This window comes from Dermacentor silvarum, chromosome 2, assembly GCF_013339745.2.
Source record: "Dermacentor silvarum isolate Dsil-2018 chromosome 2, BIME_Dsil_1.4, whole genome shotgun sequence".
Classification (NCBI taxonomy): domain Eukaryota; kingdom Metazoa; phylum Arthropoda; class Arachnida; order Ixodida; family Ixodidae; genus Dermacentor; species Dermacentor silvarum.
Window position 1 is genome coordinate 45,702,836 of NC_051155.1, and position 16,706 is coordinate 45,719,541.

A 16,706-nucleotide genomic window follows, 5' to 3' on the forward strand; every position below is an offset into this window, starting at 1 on the left:
GTGTAGGAGTGACTTGTAGGCAAGCAGTTTTAGGTCTGGTGGCGCGTGACATAGATGACGTCTTAAGAACCCAAGGCTTTTGTTAGCAGATGATACGATTTTAGTGACATGCGCGTTCCAGGTTAGGTCATTAGACAACGTTACGCCGAGGTACTTTTACTGTGTTAATTCTATGGTTACATGCGAGATAGTATAAGGGAACAGGAGAGGATTACGTTTTCGGTTGAACGACGCGAGTTCGTATTTATCGGGGTGTAGTTCCATGAGCCATCGGTTACACCAGTTCTGGATGCCGTTTAGGTCACTTTGGAGAGTTAGTTGATCAGAGGGGTTATTAACTGTGCGATAGATAACACAGTCATCGGCAAAGATACGGACGTTACAAGAGACATGCGTTGGTAGGTCATTAATATATATTAGAAATAGAAGGGGACCAAGGACTGACCCTTGCGGAACGCCTGATGTTACCGAAAGAGAACTAGAGGCTTGATTATTAACGCGAACAAATTGGGTACGGTTAGCCAGAAATTCCTTTTTGCTCATTCGGTCATTTTATACCTTTTCACCCGTGCGAAGATGCAGCAGCTGGGGTCGCTGTCGATGATATCTCTTTTCATTACAGAGGATACTGCGATTTTCTAGCCTTTGAAGAAAACGTATTGTAAAGTGCAACTTCAAAATAAAAAAGCAGAATCACATAACACGTGCAGCCATAAGATGCCTTTTTCAGTGGAGCCGAGTGTCTCAATATCTGTAAGAAAGGAATGAACAGGTTGGGCTAACTATTGACTGCGATCATCATCATCATCATCATCATCATCCACCTATTTTCAAGTCCACTGCTGGACGAAGGTCTCTCCCGGTGACCTCCAATAACCCTTGTCTTGCGCAATTGATTCCAACTTGCGCCTGCAACTTTCGTAATTTCATCACCCAACCTAACTTTCTGCCGTCCTTGACTGCGCTTCCCTTCTTCTTGGTATCCATTAGGTAACTCTAATGGTCCACCGGTCTTCTACCCAACGCATTACATGGCCTGCCCAGCTCCATTTTTCCATCTTAATGTCAACTAGAATATCGGCTATCCCCGTTTGTTCTCTGATCCACACCGCTCTCTTCCTGTCTCTTAACGTAAGGCCTAACATTTTTCGTTCCATCGCTTTTTGTGCAGTCCTTAACTTGTTCTCGAGTTCCTTTGTTAACTTCCAAGTTTCTGCCCCATATGTTAGCACCGGTAAAATGCAATGATTGTACACTTTTCTTTTCAACGACAGTGGTAAGCTCCCAGTCAGGATTTGACAATGCCTGCCGTATGCACTCCAACCCAATTTTATTCTTCTGTAAATTTCTTTCTCGTGATCAGGGTCCCCTGTGAGTAATTGACCTAGATAAACGTATTCATTTACAGACTCTAGTAGCTGACTGGTGATCCTGAACTCTTGTTCCATTGCCAGGATATTGAACATGATCTTTGTCTCCAGCATATCAATCATCAATCCCACTCTTACACTTTCTCGGTTAAAGTCCTCAATTATTTGTTGCCAATCGTAGCTAGTGTTGCTAAACAGAATCATCTGCAACAGGTCATCTGCAAACCGAAGGTTGCTGAGATATTCGCGTTGATCATCACTCCTCAACCTTCCCAGACTAATAGTTTGAACACTTCTTCTAAGCATGCAGCGAATGACATTGGAGGGATTGTATCTCCTTGCCTGGCCCCTTTCTTGATAGGTAATTTTCTACTCGTCTTGTGGAGAACCAAGGTAGCTGTGGAACCTTTGTAGATGTTTTAGATCATACGTACGTTTGTACTGTATTAGAATTTGGTTGCGTGCTCTTTCTGGCGCTCCAGCTAACAGGTCCAGCCCCCTAATCCTCTTATAGAGAGAAGCATTGAGCTTATGTCGAGGGCTTCTTAAATTTGTTTCAAATTCTCTTCTTTATCTAGACTGCAGAGTTCCTCCTCTTTCGTGCAGGTTCCGTCTTTTCACAAGTGCAGACATTCAGAATTTATGCCTTGTCTGACCCCTTTCTTGATAGGTCACTTTCTACTTTTCTTGTGGAGAACCAAGGTAGCTGTGGAATGTTTGTATATATTTCCCAAGATATTCACGTATGCCTTCTCTACTCCTTCATTACGCAATGTCGCCATGGCTGCTGGTGTCTCGAATGAATCAAATGCCTTTTCATAATTTATGAAAGCCATACAGAGTCACTGATTGTACTCCATAGATTTGTCGATTACCTTATTGATGACATGTAATGTGATCCATTGTAGAATATCCCTTCCTGAACGCAGGCTGTTCTCTTTGTTCATTGAAGTCAAGTGTCGCCCGGATTCTATTGGAAATGATCCTGTTGAATATTTTATACAATAATGAAAGCAAGCTGATGGGCCTATAATTCTTCAATGCTTTAACGTCTCCCTTCTTGTGAATTAGTATGATGTTGACATTCTTCTAGCTCTCTGGTACGCTTGAAGTCATGAGGCACTGCGTATAAAGGGCCGCAAGCTTTTCAAGCATATCTCCTCCATCTTTGATTAAATCGGCTGTTATTCCATCTTCTTCTAACACTTTTCCCCGGGCCAGGTCTTGCAAGGCCCTCCTAACTTCATCGCTAGTTACAGAAGGAGCCTCTGTATCCTGTTGATTACTTGTTCGAATGAAGGTATCATGGCTTTCTGGGTACTGTACAGGTCAGTATAAAATTTTTCTGCTGCTCTTACTATATCATCAAAATTGCTCATGACATTACTCTCTTTGACTTTAAGTGCATATATCTTGCTTTGCATGTGCCAAGTTTCCTGCTGATTTCCTGCTGCGACCATTTCTTAGTGCTTCCTCAATCTTTCCCACGTTATAATTTCGAATATCCCTTACTTGCTTATTGTTGATTAGTTTTGGCAGTTCAGCGACTTTTGTGTGATCTGTACTAATGCCTGCACAGAATAATTAATTACCCAAGAACGGTGGCGCGGTAAACGTAAAATGTAGCCGTGCGCACTACCGCAATCTCCGCGTACAATGCAGAAGGGTGAAAGGCAAGTTCGCTTGTGCGTAGTGTGTTTGAACGCCTGTCTAGGACTGCCTGTCCTAGATGAATGGGTACTTTAGAAGACTGGCTACTTAGCATAGTAAAATAGATGCATAGTTACGCTTGATATAAACGCGGCATGAGCAGCTACGAGTGTGAGCGAAATAGGATTCATTGAGTGTTGTATTGTTCAATGCTAATGTCGTTACCCTGCCGCCCTTCCTGCCGAAATTTTCGCAACTGGTAATGCGCATTTGTTTAACAAAAATAGACGACTATAGTCAGTGCTCTTACGTACGCTTAATCAGGGTGGACCGCACATGCATCACAAACCTAGAACGCCTCCTTCACCATGTAAACAGTACGGGAAGTACAAAACTTTAAAAGGTGTTGCACTCCAAATTCAGTTCAAAACACGAAAAGCATAACGATATATCCAAACCGACGTCAGTTTCGTTGAATCACACAACATCAAGATCCTTCTGGTACATACATTCATTTACTTCTTGCGCTTTTCTTTATCCAAATGACTAGTTCCATAACGGATAAGCTAATTTCACAATATATATAGTGTATAACCAAGTGGGCAGACCTTCATGTATACAGAATATATATAACATTGGCTCTTATCACTGCTTACTCATGCCCAGGGATTATCAGTCCCTAGCATAAGCAGAAGCAGCGATAGTTGCAACAGAGACCGTAAAAACAACAGACACACTTTTAATTGTACTGAAAATGATCTGATTGACAAATCGTCCGTCGATAACGACTGTCACAATGGATTACAGAGTACGAAGGCGGTGAGTGCTCTCTTTCACGAGAAAACAGAAGAAAAGAAAAACCGCGCGATCATAAACCGTTTCATGCACATGCACCGACATGGCGTATTCACTCACCGCTATCGTGCTAAAATGAACCCCTATGTAAATTATCGCTAGCATTATCCTTCCGTTCACCCTTTTGGGCGAATGCATTACGTGGCTTGGGAATGATAACTAACGCATCAGATGAAGACAGTGCTTTTATGCACCTCGTCTGCTATACTTATGTTCACGTTTGGAACCTAGAGTCTGGTTCTTCAATTTAAAGTTTTTCAGTAGCGTGACCTGCAGTGACCTGCTGTGACCGGCCCTGCTGTGCGTGACCTGCACTGTGTGTTCTATTTTATTTTTTGAGATTGGTCATTTTGCTCTTTCTTTCCTCTTTCCTCCTCGTCTTCCTATGGTCTATTTCTATGTTTCTATCTCCTCCTTTCTAAAGAGTAGGTAGGCGTGGTGCCGCATCCGTTGGCAGTTGCCAGCTTGCTCCTCGCTTTCCCTTTCCTGTCAAATGTATCTGTTTTGAAATCAAATACTACTACTACTACTACTACTACTACTACTACTACTACTAATAATAATAATAATAATAATAATAATAATAATAATAATAATAATAATAATATCGGGAAGGGCACGATAGAAGGCGTTGCCAAAAGGCGACACTGTTATGCGGTGTCGTGTTTACGATGCGTGTGTACGTTTGCTTAGGCTTCAATACCATAAACAGAGTGGTTTCAGCACTATCGAAACAGCAGCAGCTCGAGGGCAGCGAAAGTAATACTTGTCTCCTGCAGGACCAATCCTCTCTCGTTGCTCTCAGCAAGCAACTAGCAGACGCCAGCGAAAGCGCCCTCTGTCAGCCACTGGCAAAATACCGCCCTCCATTTTTGCTGCTTTAGGATTGCCATTTTATAACGAGACGCCATTACTGGTGGCAGCAGAGGCTAAAACCGGAATTGTTCCGCGCGCTCATGATTAGAAAACGCCCAGTACCCGCCTTCAGCCGACGCGTCATCCTGCCACTCTAGGAATTTCAAGTGCACACTAAATGGCCTTCTCCAATAAACCGTATTGGCGGACGTACCATCCTCACAGCGATCTTAGGGGCGATCTCGCCTTTTATCGGAGTGGTTGGCGTTCTTCCCGATATTGGTGGTCTTCGAATACACGCTGCAGCAACGTTTCTCTCTTAGTAACAAAAACAGATATCGAATACTATGGTTTTCGTAGCTGCATGTTCTGGGAGCGACTGTGGGAGCCGGAAACACGTCATAGACGCCATGTTATAGACACCGCCTATTCTACATCCAATGGGGTGAAGCGTGGTTGCCCGGGACGGGTACAGAGGCACATTTGTGCCTCGTGTGATGACTGTGGTAGCGAGGAGATTCTTCAACACCTTCTCTGTGACTGTCCTCGCGACAATTTACAGAGACGATCGCTTGCAATCGCGACAGCGCGCTTTGACCAAAGACCTCTAACAGAGGAACTTATTTTAAAATGCCAACATTACAAGCCATCGCAGCAGAGGAAGACGAAGGCACTGTTGCAGCTTTTAAAGGACAACAGACTTAGACAAGCGGCTGTACCCTGACCAAATGTGTATAGTGCTGCAAGTGCTACTGTCCTGTATGCGGCAGTGACGGCAATGTGCGGCAGTGCTGTGCAGTGACGATATGCGGTGACAGTGACCGACTGTCACTGTCTGTGCTCCTTTCTTTCGTTATCTCTACTTTGCAGTCACTTTACCTACCCCTCCCCTCTCTCCCCAGCGTAGGGTAGCAAACCGGATCTTTCCATCTGCTTAACCTCCCTGCATTTCCCCTTTCCCCCCTCTCTCTCTCTCTCTGTCTATTGGTGCTTCTACAAGGTAAGAGGAGAGTGGTTTTTAGACGACGCAAAACTGATGCATCTAAAGAGGTATTTGTTGCGATGGCATTCACTTTGACTGCAGAAAACACAGCCTTTCATTCGTTTTCTTTCTACCGCGATATGTACATTCCTGATACAGCCGCCAGCGAAGGAGCATGTAGCGGAGCAGGTTGCTTCCGATAATGTAGTATTTTACATTGCGCGTACATCTTAATATGGACGAGTACTGAAGCAACAGAAGATTGGACAAAAATGCGTGCGATGATGCTGTGAAATATCTATAGACATCTGATGCTTACTGCTGCATGATTATCGCGCAAAACTGCTCGGCAAAGCATCAGTAAGTGTGAGATAGCCATGAACAAACTTACAGCTAGAAAAAAAGACATTAGACTAGCGCCTGGTTTTTCCAGTCCATGTGATGTTCTGTGCATCGCTACCGCTTTTAGATACTAACTGTCTGCCTGATTCGGGATAAATTGCCTCTCCAACCTTATCTTTTATTACGCTGGCGTATTTTATTACTGGGATCGGGCTCCTTTTACCCACCGCGTCTGTACCTCTTTTCTTGTTTTTGAAGGGTATTGCGTGCCGCATTAGCAAAAGTGAGCGAATACTGTGTAATCAATGCACCGAATGCTCCGTATAATGAAGACAATATTCCAACACCGGGAAGCCATGTGCTGTCGTGAGATACCATTCTTAATACGCGATCCATAAGACAGCTGTATTATGATGTCCAGTACTTTCTTGCGTTCATATGTACGCAAAACAGCACAATCGGTGTTCTAAGCAAACGAATCGGTATTCTAAGCCTTGCGGACTTACCGGCTACAATTCGTAAACTGAAATAAGCGTCGGGATCTAATTCATTAAAACATTATTAAGCCTAAATATATAATTTATAGAATTAGGCATTTTGATTTCTCGTAGAAGTAATGGTCGCTCTGTCAAGTAATTTTTCTTAAGGTTAAGGATTGTGCTAACTGCAACAGGCAATTTTTTTAATTGTTCCAGCTACAAAAAAGAAGGAATAAAAACACCTGGTAAGTTCGGCAATGGAAATATGTGCGTCTGTCTGCTCGTACATCTCACGCATATATAAGTAAATAACGCTACTACATTAGCATAACCTCCGCCACAAATTATTTCTACGCATGCGACATTCCGCACCACGCTGACCGCCATACGATGTTACACATATCTTGCCCAGTGCCCGTTCAGGAAAGTGCCGCTTAATTTTTTTGTTATGGTAATCTTTATAGTATAGCTTGGTAGGCTTTGTCGCCTTCTTTGATTTGCCTTAAGTAAAATTTAAATAATAAATAATAAATGAAGATATTCATCATGACAGCAAAAGGCTACAAGCCTGTACATGCCCAGGAGCTTGTACTACGCCTAAACCTAATAAATAAATATTACAAGAATTGCCACTAGTACGCCGTGGGAGAGAGGCGCACTATACATGAACTGCGTTTTTTGTCGTCGTCCATCCCTTGTACGGCTTCTTCCACACGCTTTGTACGACAGTCACGCCGTGAAAGACCCGCAGAACTGACGTCGGCCAATAAAAATGCAAAAAATGCAACTGAGAAACATAATGCACACAACTTGTCACCTGGCAGCGCCGGCAAATCGTAAACCGCGGCAACCACTACGTTGCTGGCAACAAAATAAACGACGGACGCTTCGCTATTGTTGACGCTTTGCCGTGCATATGCCGCTTCTGCTCGCAATACCAAAGGCGCAAGACTTTCTTAATCGCCGTCCTCGTGAATTGGAATGCCGAGTATCTTGCTGTGGCATTCCAGAGCTCTTTCACGTTTGTGGCCAGCAAGGCACAGCTCGACTTTTTCCTCTTCTTGCGCCGTGCCACCGGGGAGGATGTACTTTTTTTTTCTCCTCTCATGGATACATGCCTGTTTCTTTCAGATAATCCGTCAATGTGTCGAGCGCATTCTGCAGTGGCTTACTTGCTTTTTCTATTGTCTTGAAAAGGCCGCCAGATTCCGTCCGAAATGTCACATCGTCTGCATATATGGTGAATCGGATACCGTGAACCTGTCGTAGACGCACAGCCAGCCCTCGCATAACTAGAATAAACAGCGTAGGAGAATAAATTGCTCCTTCAGGAACGCCTACGTTGTCCGTGTATGTCCTCGGACATCCGTTGCCACTACGCATCTCGAACGTTCGATTCTCCAGGAAGGATTTAACAATGTCCACGTATTCAGGGCGCACTTATTCGAGCACCAGGATTACAGTTTTGTGTGTGCCACTGTCGAATAACTTTCATAGTTCCACGGCGACGAGGATGCCTGCTAACTTGTGCCTACCCCGCTGCTTCCCTCTACAACGACAGAGACAAAGAGACTTCCCTGAGTACAAAGGCCTCGTCTGAATTCAATCTGACTAGGGTCAAAGTATTGTCCTTGTTTACTTTCCTTGAGATGGTAGGTTAGCCGCGTGAGGATTAAGTCGATTCGATACGACGACCCAGTTTTTTGCCAGTTCCAAGTATATCATAAAACGGTAGCTAGTCACACTGAAATTTCCTGTTGAATCATTGGTCGCCACGAAGCCATTGTTCTGCGTGATGCTAGTCTTCTGTGGCGCTAGTGCCGCTCATCGAATGCAGCTTTGAATGAATCAATAAAACATTTATTGAAAAATTATATGGTAAATTAGTTACTGCAGGTTTGAAAACGTGTCGCTCGTTTATCCCGTGTTACGCGAGCGCATGCCTAAAGGACGTGCGTTCGCTTCCTTCTTGTTGCCGACAAACGTGCGTTCTATTTTGCCAGTCGGCAAACTATCCAGCAATGTAAAGATAGCGAGTACCGATATTTCGGTGCGCTGCTTTGCTTTTTTCCCTTCTTTCGACGTATGCATATAAGACGCCCAAGACGAGAAGACAACACTGCAAACATTAAGTATCACAGGCTATCAGAGGCAAAAAGTTTGGCCTCATTAAATATTTCGAAGGCACGCATGACATTAAAGCGGCTTCAGACAAGAGGCATCACGTATTAGCGCCACTACCAAGTATAGCTTGAAATCACAAGTAAAAAGTGGATGCAGGTCCCCTGAAGTATACACATTCACCAACCAAAGGAAAACGCCACACCTCTGCGCTTTGAAAATCGCTTATGTGTATTCTATACATAGCTGCTCAAATGTATTCGCCCATCGGAAAAGCACATTTACGCTATACAAACGTATAATTGGGGTAGCACGAAACAACAAGGACGGAGGACAACACAAGGACTTGTCCTGCCTATTTTTACGAACTTGATTTTTCGCGCCACGCTTACGTTACCATGCGTCCCTACTACCTTGCCCCAACGTCCACCTTGCTATACTAAGAAGCAGAACTGCGAAAGCAAAGGAACAAACATGAAGGGGCATGAGAGCTGCCGTAGATGCACGCAAGAACACGTGCTTTATAACGATGGTACGCAATACGATCGTCATGCGGTCGTCCACATGGTGATACGGTCGTTCCGAGTTTCTGCGTGTATGAAAACAAAACTATATGCGTCGCAGCGCAATTTGCTTCACGGCAAGCGCAAGAAGCTAGGGTTCATAGCGAGCACGTGTGCTTGCTGCTACCAGCTCATCGGATGATGATGCGTTGTTTTGTCTTTTCATCAGCCTGGCGCCTTTTTTTTTTACTTTCTAGTAGAGGTAAAATTAATGATAGTGGACGGCTGCGCGAGGTTCATTAAACCGAATGACACCGACCACTCTGCTAAAGCATTCATGCGGGCCCTCTGGAATAACTCATTCGGTAAGGAAACTAAATGGGGCTGACGGCATAAATTACGTTAGCGCCTCGATCACCGGAACTAGTACAGCGATAATTACGTCTCATTATGGTAGTGTTATGCATGATAGAAAGAAAAGTTGCAGCGGGACGTAATACCAAACAGAAAACGCACACCTAGCCGGCCTTTTTGTTTGGTATTTCCTCGTTCGCAGGGGCAAGGCAATCATATGCACAAACAATACACCCCATCTCATCGCGAGCCCTTAACTCCTCGTAGAACAGTTCGCGCCCCGTTTGTCCTCTCGCGAAGCTAACTGAAGCAACCCCCTCCGCTCCAGCGTAACGTCCCATAAATCAAAGACGTGCAAACGAGGCTGCCTGACCCGAAAAACTATGGCTGTGTTTTCTGTAGTGTTGTTCATTCTTTTATGTGCATTCTTTACCGCCTGCTGTAAGTGGATTAATTGTAGTGCTAGACTCTCATCTGTTTGCGAAATTTGGAACTGCAAGAGAAGGCGGACATGAGGGTGTAATAACGCAAACAAAAAGTGGGTGTAATAACGCAAACAAAAAGTGAAGTTCCAGGGAGAAACATCACAGAGACAGTGCTGACATTTTAATTCTCGCTGTGGAAGGCGTTCATTGGTATGTACCGTCTTATGAAAAAAATAATACAGAACTTCAAACATGATAATAAAACAACTGCCTTGCGCAATACCTTTTAGTAAAGTTGCCCTATAATGTAGAACTATTCCAACCTGTTTTTATTGAAAGCTCCTGACGTCAAATTTACGCAACCGCCGGCGCAAGCATCTGGCGGTGACTCGGCGCATTGTTTGAACAGGCTAATGAAACCCTATCCTCGTTTATAGGTAGTCACTTTTGTTTGTTTTCAAAGCGAATAGCATTGCTTTACTCCACAGCTCTTTCTTGTCTATTTGGCTGACAAGAGGCGCGGAGCATGTAGAAGTAGAGAAGGTTTCGGTGGGGCCGGCCTTGAGCGCTGAAAGTAGATAACCTCATGAGGAAAGTGGTGCCAGCGTCTGCGATTGGTCCCCTTCATCTTGTTTAACTTTATATGGCTGATATAAAATCGCTGCAGCCTCAGGTTATGATTGAAATGTATTTTAAAACACAAAGTGTTTGACCATCTTACGCTTCATTGGATGGATCTGGCACCAACATGACGATTGCAATGGGAGCAACTTTCTGTAATAGATTTAACTCAGTTAAAAATGAAACTTATGTAACACTAACAGACTCACAATGTAAGCACTCGGAGATGATTAATCAACCGTCAGTCGGCAAAGCTGGCACGGATGTATTGTTTTATGAAAGGGTAGTTAACTGAATCCTTGCATTCACTCATACTACGATGCAAACTTTGCTTCATCAGAAACCGTTTCTTTCGGTCGAAACATTTTTCGGACTCGTCTAAGCGACACTAAATACGTTAAGGCCTGAAGACCAAGTCATCCCTCAAGGGCCAGTGGTATGACTTGAGGAGCACAGCTCACCTGAAGAATTTACAACTCCAGGTAGGAGAACAGGACAGGGCGCTCGGGCCACGACACCCCGTGCGGTCGGTGGCCAGCAGTGCCAGCCGTCGAACCTCCAGTCGCATCCGGCTGCATTCGGGTGACAAGCAGACGGCAAAAGTGCCAAAATCAGTCGCAGTCGTAAATTTTATTTTATTTTTATTTATTTTCAATACTGTGAGCCCTTTCGGGCTGTTACAGGGTGGGATAATTCACAATACTAAGAGCGAATATACAAACAGTGTAATACAAGCAACACAATGAAAACTGAAAGTAAAAATGTATACACACCATACAATAGCATAAACAAAACAAAACAGCAGCAGAAATTTCGCAGTACAATGCCAAAAAACATTGAATTTAAACATATAATGATTCTAGGTTTCTTTCAAAATTTGCAAGGGAATTCATACCATCAAATATTTCTGAGTTAAGTTGGTTCCACTCTTCTATAGTTCTGACCAGAAACGAATGTTTGTAAACATCGACTCTAGGCACATAAGGTCTAACAACGTATGGGTGACAGGACCGAGGTGACACTCTGCCAGGAGGCCGCAAGTAGAGTCCGCGATTTAGGTTTAACATGCCATTGTACAATTGATAAAAAATTTTAGCCTGGCTATTTTACTTCGTGAAGCTAAATCTGGAAGGTTTGCCTTATCAATCAATGCGGTAACAGATTCAGTTCTCTCGTACTTAGAAAAAATAAAGCGCACAGCAAGACGCTGTATACGCTCGATCTGATTTATTAGAGTTCGTCGATACGGGTCCCGCACTATACTCGCATACTCCAGGGTAGGTCGAACAATCGTAGTGTAAGCCTTCAGCTTTACGTCATGGGACGCTTGCTTTAATTTCCGCCGAAGCATTCCCAGCTTTCGCTGTGCTGATCCAGAAATGTTAGCAACATGTTCGTTCCAGCTTAAATTATGTGTGATGGTAACACCCAGATATTTCATCTTCATGGTTCGTCGAATTTCCTTAAGTCCAATTTTGTAATTAAATTGCAATGGGGATTTTTTCGCTGTAACGCTCATGCAGACCGATTTATCAAAGTTAATTTCCATGTCGTATGCTGCACACCAATTAGAAATTACGTTTAGGGAATCATTTAGCAGGGATTGGTCGTGGACGCTCCTCACTCGACAAAATAACAGACAATCGTCTGCGAAAAGGCGAACCTCAATTAGTGGGTCCACATTTTGAATGTTGAATGCCACTTCATGGCTGCATTCAACTTTCAATACCCTCTGTACTCCGCCTAATCTCGTTTCTTACGGTAGTTTTTTGATACAGACTATATACATAACCACCCTGAGCGGGAAAAATAAGCAGACTCAGCAGATTGCGACATGGCGTAGCCACCGGTAATGAACATATAAGTCCGCAAGCCGGCTAGCCATTTTATTGCGAAAGCAATTATAGGGACACCCATGGTGACTCTTAACCGTCGGCTTCGCCATCGCCGTTGGCGTGGCAGCCCACATGGACGATTCGATATGCCAGACAGATGCCATATTATTGAAACGCCAAAGTTGCTCTGACCAGGCTTCTGGTATTGGCATCATGATTTATTCGTCAGAATGTTGGCCATTACAGCACAAAGAAAACAAATGACGAAACATTTCATTATCAGCCTATGCCTCTTATCTTAAACAATTTAAACTTACAAAATATTATTAGGACTCAAAAGCGCAAAGTGATGCATTTTTTCTAGTCCCAGCGCCTGTGCTCTTTACATACCTAATACTTCACTGGGTGAGAGCTATTGCCGACGGTTTCCCGTCGGTCTCACCCAAGGAGGTTGGTCTCATACTTGGTATCATCTCGGGTACCAGCGAAGTGCGCGGGGAGCTACATGGAAGCGATCGTTTGAGGTGGTGACAGCCTTTGTATACCGCCAGCTATTGCACTATTTATATTATGTGCAACTTTGAGGCCAACAACCGTGCTTTGTTCACTTCCCATTCTTGATGTGAGATAATGCTACTAAGATCACGCCACCATGCCTTATAACTCGTCGTTTGACATGTTTCGCGCAACATAGAATTGAAAAGAAATAATCTTTATGTGTTAAAATAAAAGGAAAACGCAACGCATGCAGGTATTCTGCGCCGCATTGCTATAAAACGAATTCAAATAAATTGATTAAATCGTCTGCCACGATGGGTACATGTCAGAGCGTAACAAAAAAAAAGTCAAGAATGCGCACTGAGGTTTTGGAATGCGCCGTGAATTCAAGCGAAATTGTGGGCTAATAAGGCTGCTCGCAAAATTTGGTGGCAAATAACTGTTGAAATTTTTGTGTTGTCACCTCCCTTAAACAGAGCTTCCATCTAGGCTCCCTAGAGGTGCGATACCTCAACAACCCTGGCGGCATTCATGACGCTATCGTTCTCAGACGCCTAGTAGCTGCCAGCGGCAGTTGCCTTGCGTGCTGATTCGTGGCAGCATGTCGCAGCCGCATGTAAGTAGAACACCGTCCGAGAATCTCAAACGCAATGCTAAACATTCCTATTTAACTGCTATCAATACTCTGCCTCTAGGGCGAAAGTGCCATAGCTTTGAGGGTGGTTCGCGAGTTCGCTAGATAGCATATCAAGAAAACGGGGCTTGTCTTCTGTGAGAAGTCAAACTATAGAAACTGCAATAGATTATGAGTACCGCCATATACTGCCTTCCGAAAAAAAAGTGTTGCATGCTTCTAGTGCACCTTGGCACCAAATATAATGCTGTGGGATTTTGCGAAATAAATGAAGATATATTCCTGAGTTCACTAGAGCCTTTGACAGTGCCAGTCTAAAAAAAAGAATACATAAAACAAATACCTATCTTAAAGCTTTAGCCAAATATACTGCCTGCTTCGAACTGCGTTTACAAATCGATTCGTAAGATAGGACCACAAGCATGTCAGCGAATAAACTGCACGTGTAAAGGTACCCAAGCAACAAAAAGGGCTGTGCACCCCGAGTAAGCTCCCATGCACAAATACTAACATGCGAGCCGATCAGACATATAAATGTCTAAGCAATCGACTTTTCTGCAGAAGAGACTATGCGCTGGAGGAGCTCTCGGCTATGTCCTAGCTAGATAAAAAAAGGGCCAGGCGTAAGTATCTAAATAATGCGATCAGCATCCTTTGAGAAGTGCTCGCAATTCTTGGTTTGTCTATCCACTTTCACGCTAACTTAGGTCAGCGCTCATGTGCCACTGGGTATGTACCCGAGTGGACAACTTGGGCCATTTGGTATGTGTAAGTGGCATGTGACACTACGAATGTGGGCGTTCTTGAGCATTGCTCCAAAGTGAGTAGTAGCCACTCGGTAGGTGGCCAGATAAAGAAAATCAGATCAAAGGGTGAGGGAAGAAGTCGGCAACAGAAAAGTGATGAAGTCGGTATGAAAAGTCACGGAGTGTGCAAAAACGAAGTGAATTGAAGAGAATGGGACCAGAGCGTGCATTGAACGATGAGTATTGAGCTAAAGAGAAGTGAAAAATGTGGCAATATTGTGAGTCGCCACATTGCTTCAATGCTAATAGGAATAATATCCACATTCATCATGGCATAAGGGTCCTGCCAGAATTCATTACTTGTGTACTGTCACAACATTCGGAAGTGTATGATCACTCTCTCACACTCAAAGAGAGAGAGAGAGCTTTCGTGCTGCAGAGAAAAGACGTCCCTTACATGAGGTGCAAGAAAATGATCGCTTAAGATAAAGCACGGCAAAGCAAACGTGCATTTAGGAGCTTGATTGTTGTGAAAACGTTGTACGAGAAACATTTACTTGACATTGCAATGAGTAACTACGGCATTCAAAATCTCGCAACTAATTTATTTCTTGCGATACTCGTGTGCTGAGCAAATACAACGCTGAAGACTTTGACAAGTGTCGAAAACGCTTACAGGCAGCTAATTTACGATAGCCTGTTGTGCCAGTACTCATAGCTCTAAAGGGCAGTTTTACCTATAAGTGATGTCTCTCTAGCTTCAGCTGCAGCTTCGCAACTGACTTAAATAATTAGTTCTGGAATGCAGCTGCGGCAAAAAGGGACGTAAAAAGCAACGCAGCTTACAGGTGGACTGGCGGCTATTAAGAAACCAGTGACAGGTTGCGCCTTTCGTCGCGGCTTTGCTAGTTCCTTTTCGAAGTTCTGAAAATACAACTTTGACTGCCTAAGGCGGCATTTTTCAAATTGTGAGTATTATGCTAGATTACGGGCGCTTCAACGAAACGTAAAGCAGCATGCACATTGATTGCACGCGTTGAAACCTGTGAAGTGAACCTTTCCGTGAAACGGGTACTTAAATGCCATAAAACGACATACAATGCGAACGATTGTCGTGATTGTCACCTAGGCAGCGTGAAATTACATGCAGTGTTTAGTTTCATGCACCGTACCATTCACAGATTTATTGAGATGCAAACAGCTGTTCATGCGGATGCACACTTTTTAAGAGACGTCGACGCAGTGACGCCACGAGGACAAAGGTGATCTCTGTCGAGGGAAGAATGGCGAGAACTCATGTATTGCGAGAGAAGTACGGCGCGAAATACATGAGTAAGGTTGACCTCTTTTTTTTTTTGTTTCTTTCATGCGTCCTAACGGAAGCTGGCGCGCGTGCACATGCTCCCTCGCGCGCGCGTGCAGCGCCACTTTACACGCACGCCTGTCGGCAAGACCGCAGTGTCCACGGTCAGGAAAGTCTGGGAAGGTATAGCTAATACACCTTTGCTTTCAAAAAAGAAATCGTCATTATTCGCACTTTTGCTTACACTGCACCTTGTGTGGGTGCGTGTCTTTCTTCCGGGAGAGAATAATAGTATAGAACCGTGGGCTGTGACAATAAAGATAACTGGGAACGCATTCCGAATAGTAAAAAAAAGGTAACTACGTCAGCCAACATTCTATTCACTTGAGCGGGCCACGCATATTATTGGAAGTTGCATTGTTCAACAACAGCAGTTGTTACATGAGTTCATCAGAAGAAAAGGGCTTTTAGTCGCTGGTCTCTGGTTATTGACGTGGATAGCAGTAAGTTTTATGGTTCTTGCGATGTGGCTTGGTATATGGCGGAACCCACCATGCATCTGTCGACGTCTTTTGATGAAAGCAGTTTTTTCGTAACGGTGTTGTTTTTCTGCTTTATGTACATGCATCTTGTACCATTTAGAAATTGTGATTTTTTGTAATAAGTTATTCAGTGAAACGACATTAAAAAGTGGCGCGCGCACCTCAAGCGGCCACCGGTAAGGGTAATATGGGATCTTCAGGGAAATGTGCGCCGTCATCTGCTTCACTTGCCGCCAACCACGTAGGATGTGCCTCTTCTAACTGGAGTCAAGCCTTCCTTCTACTGTCTTAACTAACCATAAAACTAAGGATTAGAAGAATAAGAGCGACCACACCATAAAATGTTGTGCGGATTCCGCTGCCATCACCTCTCCACGCCGACTGTATAAGTGCACCGAGTGCAGCCGTGCTCCGGCACCCGCTTTTTGCCGGCCGTGCGTGAGCGGCGAACTTCATGTCATGGTTTTTGTAAACAGTTACAACACTTCAGCGAAGACAGTGGCACGCCATCATACATGGAGTAAGTTTTACACTACAACTTAGTAGCATTTCGGCTGTCCGTATATACACGCGGAGACATTCTGACAGCAA

The 16,706-nt window shown here is 44.0% G+C and overlaps 1 protein-coding gene across 19 annotated transcripts in view; it reads right to left on the reverse strand.

The window, feature by feature from the left end:
- LOC119439997 (calcitonin gene-related peptide type 1 receptor-like) overlaps positions 1–16,706 on the reverse strand; it is a 400,718-nt gene that overhangs the window by 250,194 nt on the left and 133,818 nt on the right. For 17 of the 19 annotated variants that reach the window (XM_049661302.1, XM_049661300.1, XM_037704949.2 and 14 more), the window contains one exon: positions 11,019–11,129. The exons of the other annotated variants lie outside the window; for them this stretch is intronic. In XM_049661302.1, the coding sequence (XP_049517259.1) occupies positions 11,019–11,129 (111 nt within the window). The remainder of the gene's footprint in view (positions 1–11,018; positions 11,130–16,706) is intronic. 19 annotated transcript variants of the gene reach the window in all.